Source organism: Pseudonaja textilis, chromosome 1 (genome assembly GCF_049901715.1).
Source record: "Pseudonaja textilis isolate UNSWEBS1 chromosome 1, rPseTex1.2, whole genome shotgun sequence".
NCBI lineage: Eukaryota > Metazoa > Chordata > Lepidosauria > Squamata > Elapidae > Pseudonaja > Pseudonaja textilis.
Genome location: NC_141990.1, coordinates 120,090,285 through 120,115,794, shown reverse-complemented (window position 1 = coordinate 120,115,794; position 25,510 = coordinate 120,090,285). Strand labels below are relative to the sequence as shown.

At 36.7% G+C, this 25,510-nt stretch overlaps 1 protein-coding gene across 1 annotated transcript in view; it reads right to left on the bottom strand.

The window, feature by feature from the left end:
* Nucleotides 1-5,471: 5,471 nt before the first annotated feature.
* Nucleotides 5,472-25,510, bottom strand: part of LOC113455276 (protein eyes shut homolog) — a 214,301-nt gene continuing 194,262 nt past the window's right edge. Inside the window, exons 9-10 of the mRNA XM_087915874.1 lie at nt 23,350-23,513; nt 5,472-5,777 (exon numbers count right to left, since the gene is read on the bottom strand). Coding sequence (XP_087772000.1) covers nt 5,495-5,777; nt 23,350-23,513 — 447 coding nt within the window. The 3' untranslated portion in view covers nt 5,472-5,494. The remainder of the gene's footprint in view (nt 5,778-23,349; nt 23,514-25,510) is intronic.

Sequence of the window (25,510 nt, the reverse complement as noted above, 5' to 3'; positions counted from 1 at the left end):
TCATATTGGCATAGATAGTGAAAATCCAACTCTGAAAGACCTGAGGTTTTCCCTACCCAAATCAAAACCCAAAGTTCTTCCCCCTCAGTTCCCACATCCATCATATGGTCCAATCAGGTCACAGTCCCAACCCCAGTTGGCTTCAGTCCATGTCTCCCCAGGACTTGGTGGGAACGTCCTTGGTTCACAGGAGAATTTTATTTTGGCTACAAGTCCTCAGCTATCTCCATGCCCCCCTTCCTTTCTCACAGCTTCAACCAGCCTCACTGTGGCAGCCCTGAAGATTCTACAATATGGCTTCAGGGCTGACACCTAGATTATTGTGACCCTTCTGGCACCTTCATCATAGCTCTCAACCTCATCAGTGCATCACAAGCCCCGCCCCCATGACCAAAATACCAAATTATTGCTATTATTATTAATTAGTAAAATAGGCAATTCAATAGAGTTCAACCTATGCCATTCATCCAAAGGAACAGATTCATAACTTTGTTTATTGTTGGATCCAGAAGTAATATTAGAGACCCATGGCCTCAATAGCTCAATTGATGCTCATCTACATAAACATTGTGGTGATTCTGATCTCCTTCCCAATAATATGCACAATAAAAAGGGTTTTTTTTAAAAAATCCAGTTCTAGATGGATAGTCTAAATAACGTCACTTATGGTCTAGCAACTTCTCATTTGCAACACTGATCTGAAAATAGTCTAAAAATTTCATCTGTTGCAAAACAGGGAAGCAAGTTTAGTAACTGGACTATTGTGCTATGTTCATAATTGCATGCCACATAGATTTGCCTGGAATTTCAATTTATGTGATGCCATTACTTGGGGCTCTGACAAATAAGTGTTTTGAATAGATATAAAAAACAGGGCTTTTTTAGTGATGTTCCCTGGCTGGCTGCTTTAACTGTTTTCCTAGTTTTAATGTTTTGACTCTTTTGATGGCCAAAAAAAGACTATTCTGTTTTCTCAGGCTTAAAAGCTACCATTGAATGAAGAGTTTTAAAACTATGGCATGTCAACATTTGAGTGCACTTGCTTTTACTGATTTCATTTAGTGCTGCTTGCTTTATGTAGCATTACATTTTACACTGCATTTGTTTTTATGCCTTTATGATCTTGTTTGGTATTTATTTATTTTACCTTTTTATTATACATATTATTGGGGAGCAGATCAGAATCACCACAACTTAAATGAAATTGGGTAAGTTGCCAGAATTCTGGGTTTTTATAAGGAAGAGAATTATATTTATTCATTTCACACTACCTTCACCACTGTTTCAATAACCACTAAGCCCAGATATGGCATTTATTGGGAAGCTTTTTAAAAAGAATAAAAACCCAAAATCATTACGATAACATGGAAGAGAAAATAGTCTCCCATTCCATTATGGCTTCTCTGTTTTTCTCTGTCTTACAATAAATTTTGAATTTTGGTTTATTTAGAACACAGTTCCTAAATTGGTCAATAACAACCCCCAAAGACTGATGGACTACCCTAGAGGTCAATAAATGGCTTTGGGTCAAAAGAGGGTTAATAAATAAATATCTGGGAGTCAATAAGGGGTTGTTAATGAGGGAAGGTTGATTAGGGTCAATTAATCATAGGGGGGCTCTGTAGAGTTTCATGTCAGTTTACAGTTCTTAAGGTTAGATGGATATCAACAGTTTCAGAAAAAGGAATGTTGAATCGTATGGTTTTATATTTCCAGTATTATCTATTTTTATGAAGTCATTATTATTGTTATTTGTAGTGCTATTTGTTAAACTAGCATTGTTAAAATATTTTTATTTAATAAATATTTGAGAGTTGATGCATAATCTGAAACTACAGAAGGGGTCGATGAGCTGAAGGTTTTGAGAACTCTTGGTCCAAAATAATCTATAAAACTAATTCTTGTAAATTAGTCAATTTTAGTAATTCAATTACATCTCCCCTCCCTTCTCACTCATGCACATATTTTCCTTGAGGGGGGAGGAAAACTACCAAGAAAGCAGTGTTGACACATTAATATGTATGAAGCTCATTTTGAATTTTGCTTTAGAGATAAATCTGTCTGAATTTTGGTACACAATCATATTCTTGATGGCTACTGATGTAAGTACATGCACTTTGTTCTTTCTAAGAGCGGTGGCACAGTGGTTAGAATACAGTACTGCAGGCAACTTCTACTGACTGCCGCTTGCCAGAAGTTTGGCTCTTCAATTCTCACCGGCTCAAGATTGACTCAGCCTTCCATCCTTCCAAGGTCAGTAAAATGAGGGCCCAGATTACTGGGGGCAATATGCTGACTCTGTAAACCATTTTAGAGAGGGCTATAAAGCATTGTGAAGTGGTATATAAGTCTAAATGCTATTGCAATTGCTATACACATTGCAAAGGTATAAATTGTTGAATTTTGGAAATCTGAAAACATTTCCAATAGAGTCCTTGAGAACAATCCTGACCATATTGACTTGACTTGGCTTCATTTTGAATCATCCAGATTCAGGAAATCACAAGTGTGAAATGAGATTCTTCTAAATTTAAATTTGAAGTCTTCCAATTTTTTATTACTACTTTAGAATCCAGAAGAACACAGAGGCAACAACTCTATTGAATCCAGCAGAGAACTTACTTTATTTATTTATTGATTGATTGATTGATTTAAAAAAGCAAGCTAGAGAGCTGCACTCATATTCCTGCCATTGACATCACAGCACTCCTTCAGATCACCAACTGAATGCAAGAAGATCAAAGTCAGATGGAGGAGAGCCTACAAACACAGTTCCATTTTCTAGCCACCTTCACTCCTTCCACCTGTTCAGATGAAAACCTGAAGAAAGCTAATATGTCTGCCCAAACTCTTCATTAAAGAACAGCTACAAGGTGAACAGAGTGTAACAGAGACAGTGGTGTGTATGTCTGTGACCTGGAATCTCTACTCAAAGTTCTCTGTTCACTCTTCTAGGAGCAGATGTCCTGGAATGTCAAGTGTCCCAGTTGGACCTGGGACTCTGTAGCAGTGGCTCCTTGAAAAAGGCTGGATATTCAAGTCTTTATTCTTCTTTGCCATGGGAATAAAAATCTATCTCTGTCCCGTGGCTTACTGCACATTACTGCCAGTTGAAAAGGACATTAAAAAAAGGTTTTAAACTGTTTTCTATTCATCATAAATTCTGAGCTCCTGCTCACTTTGAACATTCCAAGGTTCTTGTTCATCTCTGATGAAACAAAAGAAACAAAAAGAGGGAAGGGAAAGCAAACTCCTCTTCTCTATCCCCCTCCATCCCAACCCATTATTTTCAGGAGAAAAAATACAGCTTTCTTAGCATGGCCACCTCTTGCACAATATGCCATTTCCCTCACCATTAAAAAGGAAGATAAGCATATTATCGTTTTGAAAGCCTTCAAATAGAAATGTTACTTTAGCAGAAAACCCTGAACTCATTCAACCGAAACTTGGCAAGCATAATCCCCATGAAATGGCAAACTTTAACTGATTTTTTAAAAAATAAATCCATTGAAACAAGACAAGATATCTTTGCAATTATATTTTTTAAATAATAATAATGATACTTGGAACAATCGCAGCAAAATCAAGGTGATTATTTGTGTACAATCGGAAGATTTGACTCTAATAAGTAGCTGTTTCTGCAAGTATATAAGAAAGACTGAGTTAGAGATGTAGCCAACTTTTTGTGTTTCAGTTCCTAAACTGTATTGAATCAGGAATTCTCTTGAAGAAGTCTGTGACTCATCAACCTTCTCCCGTAGCTGGGTCTTAAGAGATGTGTCTACTAAGTGCACACTCCTTGTAAATAATATAATGCCAGTAAGGGGTTTTCCATTGCTTTGGAAGAGGAATTTTTTGATTTTCCAGTTGAGTCTGAAATCCTGGACAGATCCATATGCAACACTCGATGCTTGCAGTACTACAACATGTGTGAGCCCATAAAGCATGTACAAAAGGCAGAAACTGTATTGTACCAGTACAATGTGGTTACTGTGATTGTTGGTTTCATTTGACTACTGGACCTCCCTGATGCATGTCCCTTGCCCTGAGATTTCTTGATGCGCCCACCATCCAAATAGAAACTAGGTCTGACCCGTGCTTAGGTTCCAAATCAAGTTGACCAAGCGTTACCATCTGCAGAACAATTTATCACAAAGCAAGCTATTTAATATTTGACAATAATGGCTAGGATGTTAGATCTCTGGTATGCTGATAAATTCTCTAATGCAATTCAAAAAGTTATTCTTTCTGTGATTCATAAAGAGATAGGATAACTGACCTTGGGAAGTAGTTTTTCTTTTCTCTTTTAGTAAATGTTTCAGGATGATAATCCTCACTAACCCATCACTAAGATATTAATATAAATGTTTTACGGCCCATAGGCTGGATAAGCCACGCACTGGCCACACCCATCCTGGTTTAGCAAAGGGGGGAAAGTTGCAATACGTCACGTGATGACAATGTGTCATCACGAGTTTGACACCCCTGGTATAAAGTACTGTTCCTTTGAATTATAATAGAGTGTTTGTTATCAACAATAATAATAATAACGTCATTGGGAAGGACTAAATAGATGGATAAAAATGCCAAATAGATGGTAAAAATGCCAAATCCAGACTAAACATCTGGCTGACTGTGCAACAAACAAAATAATGATGCTGATAACTCATAATGTATTTATATTTCTTTTCCAAAATGTTGCACAGAAATGCTTATTAAATAGTAACAAGGTACCACCTACATATCTCTTAATATGCAACCTGCCTAAGATTCCATCACAATGCAATCAAGTATATCAACTAATGCAGTCTTTAACTATATATTAATATGTATTAAGTTCAGGTTGTTTATTTTTGGTGGAATAATTTCCATCAGTTTACAAAAAATACTGAGATATAGACATAGACAACTCTTTGTCAATTTGAAAACTGAATTGAATCAGGGGATCTATGAAGAAATCCGTGACTCACTGACTTGCTTCTATTTGGTTCTTAAGTGAAGCAAACCAATCACTGCACATTCCTACTTATAAGTAGTGCAATGTAAATAATGTAATTATAACACTTACAAATACAATGCTAATGCAATAATTTTCCCATGCCCATATTTTTTTTATCTAAGTATTACAAATCTAATCTAATAACTTTATAGTAGAATAGGTTACCTACTGTATGTTGTTATGTCTCTTTTGCTTCTCCATATGCTGAGGTACATAACAGTAGTCCCTTGTGTTAGTTGTTCTATAACTATGCATTATCTAGTTGGTGCAGAATGTTTTCCAGTGCCTAAACATTCTTTTATCAACTTATCATTTTAAGTAGCTCTAAGATTACATCATTGAGATAGTTTGTAGTTTTCACTTCTTTTGTGTTTAATACATTATTTCACAAATATTGGGGACAAAATGACACAGCAATGGGTTAAGAAAAAAATACCTAATTAAAAATAATGACCATTTGAGCTGTAGTGAGCAAGAAATGGACTAGGAAATATGCTAAGGAAAGGGTGAGCACTGAAACTTGCCTTTGAAGCCGGTGGCACAATGACACAAGACGTGGCCAATTAAATCCAAACCGGTGGCCCCATTTTTGCAGGGTGAATTTGAACATTCGTTAGCTTCCACTTCACACAATGGTCCTTCATAGCCAAGCACACAGTGACAGGTGTAATTATTCTGATTAGCTACACAAAAGCCATGGTCCGAGCAACGGTGATGAAGACACATGTCTAAGCCAAGTTCACAGAATGCCCCAGAATAACCTGCAGGACACAAACACCTACAAGACATAGAATGAGAAATTAGCTATCTAACTCTACAGACAAATTTTAATGGTTATCAGAACTTCATCCTAGCTTCTCCTCAAAACAGTTTCATCTTATTCACAACTGGATGATAGTCCCAGGAATTCTTTATTGGCCAAGTGTGATTGAACACACAAGGAATTTGTCTTTGGTGCATCTTCTTTGGAAGATCAAAACAGAATATGGTTAATCAGATAAGAGGCCTTCACCATCTTTGTACTTGGTTAACTATACTTTTTTGGGCCTAAAATGTTTGCCAGATTATATGAAAAAAAAATGAATTAAAATTTAATCTGGTTTGGATGAACTGTCTATCACACTCTCATTACTCTTTTAGGAAACTACTAAAATTATTTGACTTTTTCATTCAAACTTAAGTATAACTTTGAAGTGGGGGGGGAATCTGCTGCAGCTTACATCCAAGTATTCGTTAGATAGTAAAGGTGTCAGACTTAAGCTAATGACTTCATATTAAAATCACCATTGTACTGCTACAGTACTATATCTATACAGTACATGGAAAAAATAGATGAAAAGAGAAAAATTAAGATGAATTAAAATTAGAAAAGAGAAAAAAGGAAAAGGAAAACATAGAATAAATAAAATAAAACTATTACATTTTTAACTTTCCCCCTTTTATACATTTGCAAATGTTCAATATTTGTAAACATTTAGGCCCTCTCAGAAGCCAAACTGAAAATGATTATATTTACCATTCTGAATGATATGTTGTATGTATGGAAACTATTCTTACCTAAATCTAGTTACATTTCTGTTGGGTATATACAAAGGTATTTTTGCCATTGCTGCACGTTCTTTAACTTTACATTCTGAACACCACACTTTTTTGTGAGCTACTCCTGTGGGAGGAGGACCTATATGAAAGAAAAGCTGCAAAACTAAGCAAAAGACATATCTCTTCTTGGGATAAATCACCTCTTTAAAGCTTCTTTATCAGAAATTTTATTTTATTTTATTATTTTATTTTTTATGTTTATTATTCAGCGTAGGTATTATCCCTCTCCAATTGACTGTAACTGGGGAATCTTTCAGCATAGAAATATTTGTGAGTTCAATCCTAGGTAGCAGAAGATATTTCTCTCTCTCTGGGCACAACGAGTACTGTTGGGAACTCTGCATAGGCATCAGGAAGGGCATCCAGCAAGTAAATGCTCAGCTCCATTCAGTTGCCAAAAATCTACCCCAATGCAAGGGATTACAGGGACATTAAAAGGGGAAAAAAAGTTGTTGTTTTTCCCACAGCAGAAACGGGTGGCATATAGTACATAGTGCTCCTTTCTATGATTCTTCTCTAGAACTATGAAGAAGTTTAGACTGAGAGTAAGGCTTTGCTCAAAGTCACTAAGTAGGAGGGAGATTTGAATCTTCCTGTTCCTATTCAACTATCTTTATTGCAACCTCACATTGGTTCAATATAATACATAACCTCCTATAGATACATGATCACTTAATAATTCTTCAAATTATTAATAGGGATCCTTCCAGGGGTGGGATTCCACCAATTTGGTGATCGTGTGCTTGGCGCACGGGCTCCATATTTTTTTTAAAAGCTTTAATACTTACCTTCTACAGGAGTGAATAAAACAGCTGAGGTGTGGCAAACTGCTCTGCCATGCAAATCAGCTGTGTGCTAACAAAAGGAAATAAAGCACAGGAAAGAGCAGGGGAGGGCGGATGGTCCCACGGTTCATTGCTAGCTGATCTTCGGAGCAAAGGGTTTGCCTGAACCAGTCCAAACCAGTAGAATCTGACCCCTGGATTCTCCCAAGTTATGTTTAGTATTCCAACAGTAATTAAGATTTCAGTTTAGTAATCTTATCTTGGGGGAATATGATTTTGTTTTGTTATAGTCACAATTTTCTTTAAAATACAAACCATGTCTTGCAGGCATACAATAAATGATGATAGAAAGGTTATTGGAGAATCAAAGGAGCTTTTTTCATGATGAATATTCCATCAGGGTGGCCGATAAAATGTGACAGGGTTGACATGTTCCAAGTCCCTCCAATTAAATGGTGACAACTGTTGGGATGCAAAACGTGTGCCTTCTCCATCCCAGCATCTACCCTCTGCAACAGCAGCTCCCTGTAAGATTCAGCTGGTTCTAACCTTGGTAGTTCTTCAGAGGGCCTTGGAGACCTAATTCTTCCAGACACTGGGTCAGGATGACACGGGAGCCTTATAAAAATGTATGACTGTTGAGTTTTGTTCCCAACACAGTGCTTTTCAAAATCATATTTGCTTTTATACTGTGAAAGGTTTTTTAAACCCTGTTAGTCATCTAGAGCTGTTCTGGGAGTGGGCAGCTCATAAACTGAACAAATGAACCACAAACACATAAACTTGCTGAATTTTCTGCCTACTCTGCACCTATTAAAACATAAGATGTTTAGCCAGAAAAGGAAAAAGGGAAATAAAATAAAATGAATAGGGATTTCTTATTCCATACCACTCCTCGATGTACCTGTGCTTCTCAGAGTCCAGGTGCTGCCCTTTTTGGCCTGTGTGTTCTCCACAGAGATCATCTGCCCCACCCCCTATCCTTCTGTGTTCCTTCCTTACCTAAGACTCCCACCTCTTTGTGCTTACAATGGAAACCAGGACTGCCTAGATTGCTGTCACTCAGTGATGTGGTCACATGACATAATCACATAGCAATGGCAATCCTGTTCTTGAGGCAAACCTCAGGATTATAACCCCTTGACTCTAGCTGATGGTTTTCTATACATTACCATGAATAAAACTCAGTTGAGAAAAGGGGTTTCAATCCTGAGCTAGTGAGTTAAACTATAGCAAGAAGATATTGTTTAAACCATGCTTTGAAGAAGGTATACTCCATGAGGGACTTCTCGAACTTTGAGAGCAAGCACAGAGTAAACCTTTTTCCTAGCTGAATATTTCTATCTCTCAATTGAGCACAAAGAGTAGAGAACCACCCCTTTTCAAATTCTGTATTGTTCTATTGCCAAAATTATAAAATATCTGAAGTTCTTTAATTTATTTGATCAATGCTAAGATATACTAAGACTGGTATGGTGTAGTGCTTAAGGTATCTGTGAGTTCTATTCCTTGGAAACCGTGAGTTCTATTCCTGCCTAGGTCAGTCAGCTCCTTTCAATCGGAAGGAAGCCAGGGCAAACCACTTCTGAAAATCCTTGCCAAAAAAAACTTCATGGACTTTTCTTAGCAGTCTCAACACAATTGAACTGAAATAAAAAAAAAAAAGACTTGTTAACTCTGCCCTTAAAATCCTCATTGAATTTATATGAAGTTAGCAGTGCTTTGCTTACTGTGACTGGCAATTCCCACTTAGGGCAAATGCAACAACATTTTTTGTGCTGCTATAACTATCATATTACTAAACTCATCAATGTTTACAAAAATCTGGAGGAAAGTCAAACTAATATCAGAAAAGGATGCCTCTGCTTTCCCCAGAGTTATTATAATAATTGGAAATCTTTCAGCTTAATACAAAAAGGTCCATTTCCCTCTTTTCATTAGCTTGGTTAGGCCCTTCGGTTTACAATATTACTTTCAAAGAAAAAGCTTTCTTTATCCCCTTGATTATGGAACATTTGCTCAGCCAATCTGTTAAATATAGATGACTGTTTTGTCAAATATGCACTAACTGCTAATTATTTCTTGTATGTAAAACATAATTAGGAGAAAGCATGATAAACAATAGGTTCTCCATACCACATATGATTAAAAATAGTTGATATATGTGTTCCCACTTGTAATTAACACTTACTGTTTATAATCTAATAGTACTAAAAAAAAAAACCCCTTTCAGTTACTATTTGGCAATACAAGCCGATAATACTTTTAATCCCAGTAATAGAATTTGATTTTATTCCTGATAATGAATTCATATGAGCTGATGTGAAAATAAACTTTTTTAGAGTGTTCCATGTATCAACATTTTATCTAATTTTTGTAAAGCCAAGTGTTACATTACAAAGGTTTCAAGAATAGCCCTCAGTGCAGCATTACCTCCCACAATATTCCTAACCTGGCCTTTCATGATACCTCTTCTAACACTGTTCCAATTAGATTTCAAATTTTACTTTTTTTTCCCCAGTTACTTTTATCTGGGAAATGACTCGAAGGAGTCATGGTTTCAACTCTCTCTTTTTCTCTTCAAGGAAGCTCCCAAGCCGAATTCCTGGGGTAAATAAGGTTTTCCTTATTTCTCAAACTCCTCTCTTATTCAATGGTTTGGGTTAACACACTATGATTCATGCTGATGTGGTTCAGTTGGTTTTGGCTTACTGCAATATGTAAACTCAATAACTTGGTATTTGTAAGGCATGGTTTATGCTGGGGCTTAGGTGATATGAAGCAGTCGCTAAATGCAACAGTTTGCTCTTTCTGAATTTTAAGTAAAATGCAATAACCTTTGGGGGGGGGGAGAAAGAGAGAGATTAGATAGGTAAATAGATATAGATGGATGGATGGATGGATGGATGGATGGATGGATGGATGGAAGGATGGATGGATGGATAGATAGATAGATAGATAGATAGATAGATAGATAGATAGATATGATAAATATATAGATATATTTGTTTTCTTAAGATATATATTTATAGATATATTTATAGATATATAATATAGATATGAATATGGTTATGGATATCGATATTGATATTGATAGAAGCTATTGTAATTGGATGCCAACAGATTTAGAAATTATTTAGAAATCCCAGTTCAGAGAATGATGGCAATAGAACCACAATCTACTTAGATTACACCTGTTCGTGAAAATAGAGAGTAAAATATGACACTTGGAGCTTTGCAATCAAAGTCTCTATACACAACTTATTTGGAGCATTACTGTATATGCACCAAGGATTTTTCAATGAGTCGGAAGCAATTGTGGCCAGCAAGGTTTTTTCACAGCTTCATCTGATACGCCAAGCATGCTGTTTTGTTAAGGTATTGAGATTGAAGAGCTGACCAACCATTGTAAACACTCTGACATGTTTGCTTGATTGAGGGGGACATCAGACAGCACTCATGTTCTAATCCAGGGGTGAGCAATGGATTTTTCTAAGAGGCCACATGAAAAATTTATATTGTTGTGGAGATCCACTGCTGCCCCATTCCCTTCACTGCCACCACCTTGCCTCTCCCACTGATGCCCCCACCCCCTGCTGATCTCTCTCATCCATCGATGCCACTCTTCCTCTTGCTGCCTCCACCCTTCCAGCACCACTGACATCATGGGCCAGATAGGGACAGCCAAAGATTTGCTAACAATGGACTTCATATTTTCCAATAAACAAACTGGTATGGAGACAACTTTGTCAATATCTACTACACATACCTTTTTCTCTGTCTCTTTGGTGCTAAATGCATTGCTTCCACAGCCTTGAGAGGAAGAGTTTCTTCTGTTAAATACTACTTTGAATGATGCCAAGCAATCTTAACTCAGGGTAAAAGATGCATAAGGAGTGATTACATGCCTGCTCTTCTTGGGAAAATAATCATGTTGTTCTCTAATGAACATGACCTTGCATTAATGTCCTAAATCTTTCTAGCCTGCAGTATACTAAATGTGCTATTAAAAGCTTTGAGATGGGGTTAATTTGCTATTTAACTTTGCAGCAAGTTGAAACCTAAATTCTAAGCAATTTCCGAAAGATATCTCTGATAGCTGGGGTTTTAAAAGGCTATCTTTGGGAATTAGGTTGTTTACATATTTTTCTAAACCTTTACACAACTAAAAGTTACAGCATATTTCTGTTATTTTTCATAATAAACAGGGGGAACATAGTATGTTGAAAATTGGGGGGGTGGCTTGGATTCAAATGCCTGCATGAATATATAATTAACTGGTTAGCTTTGGGACAGTCAATATTACTGGGTCAATCTAGCTCACCAAGTTTTATTAGAACACCAGACAGGCTCACCTGATATCCCTTGAAGAAGGCTAAGATCCCTCTATTAAAAAAATAATAATACATATTGCATACTCAGTTAATATTGGGAGAGAGCTGATATGGAGTCTGTGACCTTTAAGAGGCTTTAAGAAACCTTTAGAGAAGAGGCAAACATACTTTAATTCCCAACTGCAAATAGGAATGATTAAATATTCTCTAGAGATAACATTTTGGCCATATTTTATATTCAGAATTGGAATTTGATATCTGAAGAGTTTGCAGAAAGAATGTTTGATGCTCTCTGACAGTTGATATGCAATAGGGGTCATATCTGGCACAAAGCTAGCAACATTTGACAGCTGATCTGTATTAATTATCATTATCTAGCACGTACGAATAAACATTTGTTGACAGATATCTGACCAAGCATCATATTGACATAGTCCATTTCTGGCAGCAGTTGAGATATAGCGTTAGATAGCTGACAAACTGGGGAATTTGGCAATTGACAGCATTGACTATAAGCAATCTGTATTTGATTATGTAACAGCTTGACATACAATACCAATTGAATGTCGATATCTCTGATTGCTGAGTAGCAATAGAAGTTGAAATTTTACATTTATTTTGTTGCACTGAACTCCATGTTCTAACATAATTTCTGAGAGGTGTGGCATGGTTTAAAACACGTTTATAAATTAATTATTTTGCTCTAATCTTGAAGAGGATTAAATTGTTAGTGTGTAAATGATTGCCTCAATTCCCATACAATTCCTACACTTTTCAGGCAAACATCTGAATCTTCCTAAAAGTAATTGCACTAGGAGAAGGAAAAGGTAAATCTTTTTTAGCATAGCCATTGTATATATGACAATATTTGGATTTTAAATGTTTATATTTTCCCCAAGATTCCAAATCATTTATTTATTTATTTATTTATTTATTAGAATTTGTCAAACAAAAATGAGAACAAGAATAAACGAATAAAAATACACGCCCTCTCTACTAACCACTTAAGTATGATGTAAGGTCCACAGAAGTCAATTTGTGGCTGAAATTGTGAACCTTTGTAGCTGAAACAACTGAATCAGGCAGAGCATGCCATATCTATCGCTGAATTTTGCTTTTCTTGGCATGCATAGTTTTTTTAGGTCAAAAACCACAGCTTGGATGACATCGCTAAAGAATCTGGCCGACGTTCACCTGAACATTTGTGTCAGGATGCAAGATGGTTGATTTTAAGGATGGAGTGCCAGAATGATGAATAAAAGTATCTTGTGGGTATGAACGCAATATAGTTTGTGTTCAGTCTGTGCCAAAGTAGAAGTTTGTCAAAGAGCATATCCTAAGGTCCAACAGCTATTGATCCAACCCAAATGATCAACCTTGTTTTCTTTCAGTTGAAGCTGATCTCTTTGTGCTGTGGCACAAATTGTGTATCTTCTGGCTGTGCATGCACTTTGGTTTGGGGGTTGTTTTCCATGACTGAATTACACTGATCCCCCGAGGTTAGCACAAAAAGAAATATAGGCTTCTCTGCCAAATTATGTAAAGTTTGGGATTTTGCTCAGACATGCTTGTATTTTGTTCAGATTTGAGGGTTTTTTTTGTCTGATAAGGTAACATGTATCAGAAATCAGAGCAAAATTCTCTGTTCTCCACAGTGGCGTGTACAAAGCATGCTCTCTTTTGTATGTTGACCTTTGCATGAGTGTGAGGAGGGAGACGTGGTCGTCATTATTTTTCTCTCTCTTCAGATTTTTAAGTGAGGGGGTAAAAAAATGAGATTTAAATTGTCTGTCTGATCGATAATTGTTACATGTAGGACAAGTTCTTTGACATACCTCTGCTCCTGCCTCAGCTGCACACTAATCAGGCGGTATTCATAGCCGTCTGCTCTTCCCTTATCCTTGTACTAATCCATATTTAAAAGAAAGCAGCTAGCCTTCTGACACAAAAGCATCATTTAACACAAATACTCACACCAATGTCTGCCAAATAGCCAAGCTGTGATTTTGAACAAATTAAAGTGCACCACTGATGCTGAGCTTCCTCTGACTTTATCCGGTTGTTTGTATTTTGCCTTCTGGGGAGAGGCAAGTGAGGCCTGGAGGCCTACATTTCCTTCCATAGCAATCATTGCAATGCTCTCAAAGCACTATCTGCAGGAGGCATCATATAGGCTGGCCCATATTGTCACCACTGTTGCCAGCTTTCTACAAGGCCTCCAGACAGCAAGTCTGGGATTTATTTTTTATTTTTTTTGCTGGCCAATGGGATTAAATTCACTGGTAAGCAGCTATGCTCTGTCATCATTTTAGCATTATAATTCTATTTCTCCCCCTGAGAACTAGTTTTTCCTTCATCTATATATTTGCATTTCAACACAGAATGGGTCATGTTGGGTTGAATTCCACTCTACTCCTCTATTCGTTGCAGAATACTTTATGTCACCAGACTTGAAATTCTTGACCTAGAAAACCTAGAACTATGCCACCTTCGGTCTGATCTAAGTATAGTATATAAAATTATACCTTGCAATGTCCTACTGTCAATGAATACTTCAGCTTCAACCATAACAATACAAGAGCACACAAAACTCAAGGTAAACCGCACCAAACTTGATTACAGGAAATACAACTTCAGCAATAGAGTTGTCAGTGCCTGGAATGCACTACTTGACTCTGTGGTTTTTTCACCAAACCCCAAAAACTTTAACCTTAGACTGTCTACTATTGACCTCAACCTTTTCCTAAGAGGTCTGTAGGGGGCGTGCATAAGCGCACCAACATGCCTACCATCCCTGTCCTATTGTTTCTTTTTTATTTTTCTTATATGTATCCATTTCATGTATTCATAACCATGTTTATACTTATACCTGTTATCTTATAATCGCTTGACAAATAAAATAAATAAATAAATAATTGACTATTCTTTATCACCAGTGAAATAAATGAATTTTATTTTACTTCAGGATGAATGACTAACTTATTACGTTGGTTGCAATGTGTCAGGCCCAAAACCAAGAGGAGCAGATTGCAATTTTGGCAAACTGAGTTATTTATTGTTTCTAACATATCGGCAAAATCTTGCCAGACTAAGCACTCTATTACAGGTAGTGCTTGACTTACGACTGCAACTGAACCCCAAATTTCTGTTGCTAAGCGAGACAGTTGTTTAATGACTTATGCCCCATTTTATTACCTTTCTTGCCACAGTTGTTCAGGGAATCACTGCAGTTGTTAAGTTAGCAACATATTTATTAGGTTGGTTTTCTCAATGACGTTGCTTGTTGAAAGTCGCGATCACACGACACTCAGACACTGCAACTGTCATAAATATAAACCATTTATCAAGTATCCAAATTGTGATCACATGACCATGGAGCTGCTGCAATGGTCATACATGTCAAAAATGGTCATAAATCACTTTTTTTAGTGCAGTTGTAACTCTGAACCCGCTTTAAATGAATGGTTGTAAGTCAAGGACTACATGTATCCACATCTACAATATTAGGCAAGAGCTATCCTCACCCTCTTTCTCTCATTCACAATATCTGGACTGAGTTGCCTCTTACTCCATGCAGTCCATCCCTCTGGGAATCTAACTTCTCACTACTTTCCATCATATCATGGGACTAATGCACAATGAACTTTGTCTCTATCCAACCCTAGAAAAATGGCTGTTCTGATATATGTATGGCATTCAGCTTTGTTCGGGTATTTTCCCATGTCATTATAGTTGTGCTTTTAAAGTTGTAGCAATGTTTCGGCAGAATCTCATCTGCCATCATCAGGCTTCTGTATTGTGTTCGTCTGTGAGTCTCAGACTTTCACAGCTGTTTCTGCTTTAAATTTGGTGCTAGCCTACTGCTGTTCCAGAATGATTTTTTCTTCATCCTGATTGGTTGGGAGTCTTGGTCTATGTTTATTGGTCTTGGAGTTTGCTGTGTTCTCCTTGATTGGTGTTTCTAATATCTCCTGTCTGTTTTTTGGCTCTTTTTGTTTCTTGATTGGCTGGCAACATTGTGTTTCCTGAATTGGAGGCTTTTAGTGCAGCTTGGCTTCAAGTAAACGGACGGCTATCATTTATTAAGAAGCTAGGTTTCATCTCGGTGCCTGGTTGGGGTGTGTTTGAGCTGGAGGTATCGGGGGGGTGTCTGTTTGTGCCCAGGTGTTTGCCTGGCTTATGGTGTGGAGATTTTTTTTGTTTGTGAGTGCAGGCTTCCAAATAATTGACAGTCTGGTGGAGTCATCTCTTCTATTCATGCTTTCCGGTCTTTTTTCAATCGCTATGGCTTCTCTGATAATTCTGTAGCTGGGGTTTTCTATAGTGGCTAGGGTTTTGGTGCCACTTAAGTCAATGCTATGATCTGTTGCTTTCATGTGTTGGACTAGTGAGGAAGTGTGTTCCAGCTTTTTTACTGCATTTTTGTGTTCATCCAGGTGGGTAGTTATTCTTCTATTGGCTTATCCAATGTATGTGGCAGGGCATGATGCACAGGGGACTTCATATATGCCTTGGTTTTCCAGGTCAATTTTATCTTTGGGGTTTCTAAGGATGGCTGCTATTTTTCTGTCTGTTTTGAAGGCAGTCTTGATGTGATGCCTGTGTAGTATCTTACTGATTTTGTCTGTAGTATCTCTTATGTAGGGCAGGAAAGCTGTTCCATAGATCTGTTCATCTTCTAGGTCTCCATTATGTCTCAGTGTGTTTTTTGGATCAGGCCTGTGAGTTTGCTTTTGTGGAAGCCGTTAGCTGTCAGTACTTTAGTCAGGGTGCATAGTTCAGTCTTTATGCGTGTCTTGTCTGCCAGGTGTTTAGTTCTGGCAATTAGTGTTTTGGCCATGGAGTTTATCTGTGCTAGGAGGTGGTGGGATTGGGCATTGAGGTAGCGGTTGGTGTGTGTTTTCTTCTGGTATATGGTGTGTCCTAGTGTGCTATCTGTTTTTGTAGATTAGTACATCTAGGAATGGTAGTTGTTTGTTTGTTTCCATTTCCATGGTGAACTTGATTTTTTTGGGGGGGTGCTGTTTAGGTGTGTTAGGAAATTGTTTAGGTTTTCTTTTCCATGGGGCCAAATCACAAATGTGTCATCGATGTATCTTAACCATAGTTTGGGTTTGTGGGTGGCATTGGCTAGGACTCTGGATTCGAATTCTTCCTTGAACAGGTTTGCAATGACGGGTGACAGTGGTGATCCCATAGGGGCTCCTTCAATTTGCTTGTATCTTTGTCCTTTGTATATGAAATATGTGTTGGTTAAGCAGTGTTCTGCTAGTTCCATGAGATGTTTGGGTGGTTGGTATTTATTTTTGATGATTTGGAGAATTTCTTTTATTGGGAATTGAGTGAATAATGAAACCACGTCAAAACTTACAAGCAGATCTTCTTGTTCCATGTGTAGATCTTTGATCATTTCCAAGAGGTGGCATGAGTTTTGTACATGTGAAGCTGCTGCTTCAGCATGGGGCTGTAGCTGCTTTGCTAGGTATTTGGCTAGGTTTTATAGTGGTGCTCCTCTGGAACTGACTATGGGTCTGAGGGGTATGCCTTCTTTGTGTATTTTGGGGAGGCAGTATAGTTTGGGGCATCTGGAAGATTTTTCTCTTGGGATGATTGTCTGTTGGATCTCTTTGCTCATGTTGTTGGTTATCATTTTATTCTTGGTTATTTTTTCCAGATATGTGGTGGGTCTGTGTTTGTGGGTTTGTATGTGGAGTCTTGGAGTAGGTCTGCCAATTTTGTTTCAAGTCTTTTCTATCCATTACTACTGTGGCATTCTGGAAGTATGATTATGCTGCTGTCATTCCTTAGGGCTTGCAGGACTTTTAGTTCCTCTTTGTGCAAGTTGCTTTTGGGTGGTTTGCTTGTGCATAGGATGTTAGTGACTTGGTGTCTTATTCTATTAGCTTCATCTGTATTTAATTTAATTAGGCTGGATTCCACTCCACATATGATGGATTCTGTGGGGATATATATATGGGGATATATATATGGATAAACAATCCCATTGGTTGCCTTTATTTTCAGTTAGGATGGGCTGAATTTTCTTGACTGCTCTATAACTTTCCCCCAATCTTTCATTACCAAAGTGTCTGTGCTGATTTAAACTCGGACCACATGTTTTCTGAACAGTTTTTATCCCAGAGTTATAATTGCAATTTACAATGAACTCAAGGACCACCAACAGTGAGCTATCGGACAGTATTACTTGGTATTTTGTATGGATGCTTGTGTGTTTTAGTGGGTGGGAAGTTTTGGTGGGTGGGGGTGTGTTTGGGGATTGTCATGTGTGTGTGCATGTTGGGTCTGGTCTCTGGGTATTATGTGAATTTCATTGTATGTGTATAATGTGTATATATGTACAATGACAATAAAATATATTATTATTATTATAATTATCATCATTATCATATTCATTATCCTAGCCTACAGCAGGAAGGTGTCTCAGTTTTATGGATCATGATATCCCCTTCATCACATCCCCACTACCACCACAGAAGAGGCTTTAGCTGTTCCAGCAATAGTTAGTGTTTTTCCTTTTCTCCAGATGCAAGTCTTATCATCTTAACATCAATGACACTTCATTGACGATGACATAATCAGGATCCTTTCAACTCTTATTGATTCCTGAAGTTGCTGTGGAAACATCCTCTATCTTTTGATATCTGGATACTAACTTCCAGGACTCTTTTGTGTTCATATTGGGATCTCCCATGACACAAAATATCTTTTTTCCAAATTCTGCAATCCCTGACAGATCTCAAGGCTTAGAAGGATGGCAAGTGAAGAAGATTTGAAATCTCCCCCCCCCACAAAAAAAAATTGCTCCATGGGATAGGAGAATCAACAGTTCAAGAGTTGCTGCCTGTTGTCTCTTCTTGTCTCTCTCAGCCCTGGCAGCCAATAAGGGCATAGATAATGCCAATGGTAACTGAAGAAATGGTTTTCTGGCACCAGTTCTCTGAAGTTCCTAACTGACATCTGTGGAGTATGGGGTGATTCTGCCTAATAAATCAGGTGAATGCTGTCTTTTGTATCCTGGTAGAAAACACTAATTAATATTGGGTGAATGGGTTATACTTGGTAAAGTGGGAAAGTATTTATCAGTAGACCCAAACATGCTTTTTCAAGAGGCAACTGGACATTCTTGTTTTTCTTTGGAGACATTTTGCCTCTCATCCAAGAAACTTCTTCAGCTCTGACTGGATAGTGGGGAATGGAAGGATTTATATTCCTTGCAGACAGCTAATCATTTGCATCCTTTTAGAGAGTCATTGAAATGTCTTCAAAAAAACCCTCAAAAAAGTCCAGTTGCTTCTTGAAAAAGCACCTTTGGGACAACCACGACCTGGATGAATGAGAGTCTCAATAGACATTTTACCAGCAGAGTGGCCCCTCTCTTGGTTCACCTGCCAAATTCTGACAGTTCGTTAAGGCATCTGTCAACTCTTGTATTCAGAGTGACCAGTTATTATTATTGTTTTTCCTGATGGTAGGTGATATTGAGGAAATCCATCAATAACCTTTCTTAAGTTGTCTCACATAAAACCTGAGAGGACACATAAATTGCTGGCTTTCCTGCTAAGGAAGAATACAGAATTCAGCAGCAAAGCAGTCAAAATACCCCAGCATACATATGTATCATCTTACAAACTATGAAAAACACCCAATTGTGATGATGAGAGAGTGTCCTAAAATATTATGTTCTTATTTGATCTGAACATTAACTACATGGCAGTGAGATCTCTGTGTATTTCCTTTTTGCCGATTTACAATACACACATGGCTATAGAATGGATAGTAGACATCAGCAAAGAAATGCAGAAAAATCTTTTTGCTCTCATATAGAGCTTATTCCTATTTTTGCTTTCCAGATCTACTACTCCTATTAATGACTGTTTTCATGTAAAAGGCTGCTGAAAACATTTGCATTCCATGCCCCAGCTAGTTCAGAAATGCTTTGAAACTGAACAAAATATTGGTGAGGTCGACATCTTTATCTATAACCCAGATTAATGGTGTGGACTCATAAAATTTGGCCAGCTTTGATTTCAACTCTGCATTGTTACCACAGAAGGTTAATGGGGATCAGAAAATGAACATAGCCAGCTAGACCTTGCTCTGGCATTTATGGGATTTTGTGCACTGTTGCCTCACTGCACATATTTATCTCGTTTTAATGTGAGGACCATGAAAATCTCACCTATAGAACCTGCTGAGGGGCAGAGCTCAGAATCACAGCAAAAACAACTACAATAGACTGAAGATGAATAAAACGACTTTGTTAATGTGTGCCACAGTGCAATAAAAGAAGTGCCCTTCACCTGAGCTTAGTATTCAATAACTGGAACAGGTTCAGGTGCATAGATTGAAGGGAACTGAATATTTACTGTTTTTCCCAAGAAACTGGGATCATAAGAAGTGCAAGTTGCCAAAGGTTACAGGAAAAAATGTTAGAATGCTATTATTATTTTAGTACTGCACAAAAGCTGTGTAACAGAACATTATAGCAATAGCACTTAGACTTATATACTGCTTCACAGTGCTTTACAGCCCTCTTTAAGCTGTTTACAGAGACAGCATATTGCCCACAACAATCTGGGTCCTCATTTTACTGACCTTTGAGCCTGGTGAGATTTGAACTGCCAAATTGCAGACAGACAGCAGACAGCAAAAGTAGCCTGCAGTATTGCATTCTAACCATTGTGCCACTATGGCTCTTGAGCATTATGATGTATAACACTGCTAAATATACCCTGGTCTGTAAATTATTTCAAAAGCAAACAAAAGTCCAAGAAGGAAACAAACATCCTGTTTATTAAACGCTCAGCAATGGATAAATGAGAACCAATATAATAGGTAGGAACTCCCTAAAATGAAACATTGCAGTCAACTAAGCCAGGTAGGCAAATCAGAAACAAATACATAAATTATAACTCTGATTTAGTGGCACACATTATAAACAGTGAAGTGTACTCCCTTCTGTAAATCTATTGTTACCTAGTTTGCTAATGAAATATTTGCATTATGAAAGCCAACCTTAATCAACATCAAGTCCCTCAACATGGTTATCCCCGTATAATTTCACGCTTTAGTTTAGTTTTGAAAACATTGTGGTTTTGACCTTCTTGAAATTATCAAAGTGTACAAAACTCTATTTTGGATATGAACACTCGGTTCCAAATAAACTAAATGAACAGCACTAACCTTCTTTAAACATTGAACCAATCTGAATTGCTTTCTAATTTGTGTTAGTGTCAAAGGCTGCAAGGCAGAACCCAGCAAAAATATGTGCTATGCAAGCCACAATGGAATCAGTAAGATCAAGATAATATGGCTCAACCAGCTAATTATTTCAGAAATCACTAATTTCTGGAAACAGAGATCTGGACTTATAGTTCAAAGGCATGTTCTTTTGCATTTTTACTTTGTGCTACCAAGCAATAGAATACAACATTACAAACAATTCACGTGGGAACTGATAATTTGTTTTTCCCGTGCAGATGACTTAATTGGGAACAAGGTCACTGACCTGTAATCATAAATTAAGCATTTTTATCTAGCCCTTGCTTGCTCATTTATTCATTCGTTCATTCATTTATTATTCATTCTTGGTGGGAGATTTGTGATTTCACTTTCAGGAAAAGATTCTTAAGGTGAAGAAACAACAATTAAAACTCAAATTATCTTTTTAATTTTGGTATTGTTTAAAATGAAACATGCTAATAAAGTCAAATGAGCAGAAGTAATTATCCATAATGCAATTAATAAAATCAAATTATGCTGAAGCGCATCAGTAATGAGGACATATGTGTATATGAGAGAGAAAGAGAGAGATAGAAAAAAATCTTTGGAGCCTATTTTACAATTTAAAATAGTGAACCTCATAAGTTGAGGCCTAAGGTTTTTTTTTCCCAGCAAAGGATGTCAGCTTCATAAGTAGGGGGATAAGAAATGATCAAAGAGATTATCATACTCATTCTTAATTAACATGGTACTTCGCTCTATGTGTCCCAGTTTCCCTATCGCAAATGATTTTTTTCAGAGTTTTTTTTAATTAATTAGATAAAATTAGAAAGCAGCTAGAGGAATGAGTATTTTGTGACTTTCCAAAACCATGATCACTTCTTATGAAATGGCTTCCATGGGAAGAGTTGTTGTCTAATTGCAACATGGTAATCCTGGTTTCGGAAAGTCACAAAATACTAATTTCTCTAGCTGTTTCTGATTTTTTTTCTAATTAATTAAAAAAAAACCTTTGGACATGATCTCAAACATCCCAAGAGTGCCCACCAACACTTTATCTACAACTCCTGCAATTCTGTGGTTTCTGCAAAGTTATTTGGTAACATTTGGGGATGAAACAAAACAGGTGTACAAAAGGAAGGGGCTTCTCTTGCATTAAAAAGGAAGACAACTATATTTGTTAATCTTTCAATTGAATGCTGAAGAAGAGAACAGGAGCTAATTAGTTTGTGAATAATACAGATTCATTCTTAGGTAATGAACTGAAAACTATTGGGTTGATCCTGGCTAGAAAATGACTATAAAAATAGAGTAGTAGTGTACGTGGTACTCAATCCAATAGGCCAGAGGGAAAATAAAGTTACTAAATAAAGTAAAGTAATGTTACTAAATAGTAAATAAAGTTACTATTTGGTAACTTACAGTAAAGTAAAAGAAAGCCAACAAAAACATTTTCCGCATCCCTTACTGAAAGTAATTTAACACTGGAACTATGCTACTTTTCTTTTAATGAGAAGATCTGTAGTAATCTTCAGATGGAGAATAAAACCATGTTGAAGAAGGTGATCTCAGACAATTCAGTTACTCTGACAAAGATTGAATAAATGTGTGAATAAGTAACAACAATGAAGTACATATTCTGAATGACTAATTCCAAGAATAATGTTTTATGGAAATGACCCAAAGTGAATGTTATTAAACAAGTGAGAGCTTCTTAAGATTATGATAAAGTAAGACACAATTGCATCAATTAGAAGAACTACAGTATCTACAAATTTACCTAGAAAAATATTATTATTTGCTGATCTAAGGAGCGTGGGCTTTTGTAATTGATAAATGGAAGTTTTATCAATGTACAGGTTTTCTTCCAATATTTTTTAGAAGAATGTGCTCATAATGACCACCCTAACTCTGATTATGCCATAAATTTTCAGATCTTACAATTTTTATTATTCTATTTTTTAATTATTATAATCTTTTTTTTAATTTTTACATTATTATTATTACCATATAATGATTTTAAGCTGTTGTAGCTCAAAGAACAACTTCTGTTTCTAAAACTAGTGTTATTTATTTAGAAGGAGCAGATATATTCATTAATAGTGTACCTTAGTTACTTTACTTTCTGTTTGAATTAATGCTTCTTCTTTCTTTTTTTTTAAGTACAGTCTGTGAAATACGACTTAGGCAATCAATCTGTTTACTTAAATAGCCATGTTTATTGCAAGTTACTGCCCATAACATTTTAGAAAGTGAAGAGGATAAATGCAACGGCAATGACATTTTAATTGCAGTTGAAAGCAGCAGGAGGAAAACAGTATTTCAATCACGTCTTCTAACGTCCCAGAGGATTATGGAGAAAACTGCCATAAGGAAGGCATGTTAGTACCTGTATTCATTGATTCCATCTTCACAAATAGCTCCATTCTGGCACCAGCTCATTTCACAGTCATTAATATTTTCCAGGCATGTAGGTCCTGTCCATCTAGGCGCACAAACACATAGATAATTCTGGTTGTCTTCATCATGGAAACATCTTCCATTCACACAGAGCTGCAAGTGAGAATTACACAGAGTCCAGGAAATGCTTCTGTGTTACAATATTGAGGTTAAGGGTGTTCATAACATACATTACAGCAGGGGAAGAAAACTCCTGTTAATTTATTTTCATCAATAATAAGATACATCACAGAAGAATGAATCCTTCTGTGAACCTGCCTCTCTGGATTGTTTTTTTCTCTCATTTCTATTTCTCTCTGTGTGTATGTGTGAATATTTATGTCCCTCTGTGTGAGAGAGAAAGAGAGAGATGAAGTCATTGAAGAGTAGAATTCAATATTTAAACATTTTTTTTAAAAAAAATGGCACTTAGCTATATTTTTTTCTAGTGTGCCTCCTTGGTGTAACCCTTCCACATAACATTCCTTTCACTCCCTAGTTTACTGGAGGAAAAAAAAGTAGAATTAGCTATTCCATCATTTTTATCCCTGCTATCCTCTCAACACCGAGACTAGGCAAGATCTTATTAGAACCCATCACACACAATATTTCCTCTGGCCAACTCATCAGAGAATAATCTTTCCATCAGTACTCTGTCCCTCAGTTTGCCATCTTCCTAAAGTAAGAAAAATCCACTTGTTCACATTTCTGAAAGAAAGAAGACAAATAAGGCAGAACACTATGTGCATTTTTTTATCATTGTCGAAAACACCTGAGCCATTGATATGAACTCAGCCAAGATGTGTTGATGCCATAATACTACTTTTTCAGGTCAGGCACTTTTCTTAAGAGCTGAAATTATGGTTACTAAAACTGAAGAGCTGAAAGAGAGCAGCAACAGTTTACTGCTTTGTTTTGCCTGAGCCCAGTGGATGGAAGCTTGTGGCTTAGATAAGCAGGGATCCAGAAGAGATTGGACAACCATTGTCTGAAATGGTATAGAGTCCCTTCCACCTCTGTTATTCTGGGTCATACCCAGCATTCAAAACCAAAACAAACACCCCAGAGCAATTGTAAAAATGATTAGAAATTGTATAATTACCAACTGAGTACTATGAATTTTGGGGGGAAGTATATAGAGATGATAAAGGCAATCTATTCATCCCAGACAGCAAAAAATAATAATAAATGGGGATCTAAGTGACATAACAAAAGGAGTAAGACAGGGATGCCCACTATCACCCCTATTATTCATCTTATCAATAGAAGTATTATTAACAAATATTAGAAAACAACAAGATATAAAAGGCTTAAAAATTAAACAGGAAGAATATAAAATCCAAGCATTTGCAGATGATTTAATATTCATCATAGAAGAACCCTTAGAACCCAGAATCAAATTAATACAAGAAATAAAAAAAAATGGTAGGGTAGCAGGATTGAAAATAAATAAGGATAAGACCAAAATAATAACCAAGAACTTAACACTGAAATTATAAAAAGACCTGGAGAAAAAATTGGAGTTACAGATAGTTAAGAGACTAAAGTATCTTGGAATCTGGCTAACAGGAAAATGTTCATCAATAAAGGAAGACAACTACACTAAATTGCTAATACAAATTAAAAATAACTGGAGAACTGGGGGAAATTGCAATTATCATTAATTGGGAAAATAGTTATAGTTAAAATGAATACATTACCAAAAATTCTATTGCTGTTTCAAACCATACCAATAAAATTAGGGAAAAAATTTTTTGAGGAACTGAGTAAAATGATAGTGAAGTTTGTTTGACTAGGGAAAAAAAAAACGAGAATAAAATTAAAAGCACTACAGGATAATAGACTCAGAAGAGAATTTGGGGACTTTTATTACTAAGCAGCAGATGTGACCTGGATAAGAAACTGGATAGAATTAAAAAAAAAAGGGTATTGATGATTGAAGGACACAATTTACAACTGGGATGGCATGCCTTTATTTGGGAACATAAAAATAAATCACACACATACTTCCAGAGACATCTAATTAGAGATGCGCTTCTATATACTTGGGGGAAAATTAAAAGGCTTCACTATATGAAAATACCAAATTGGCTATCTACAATGGAGGCAAT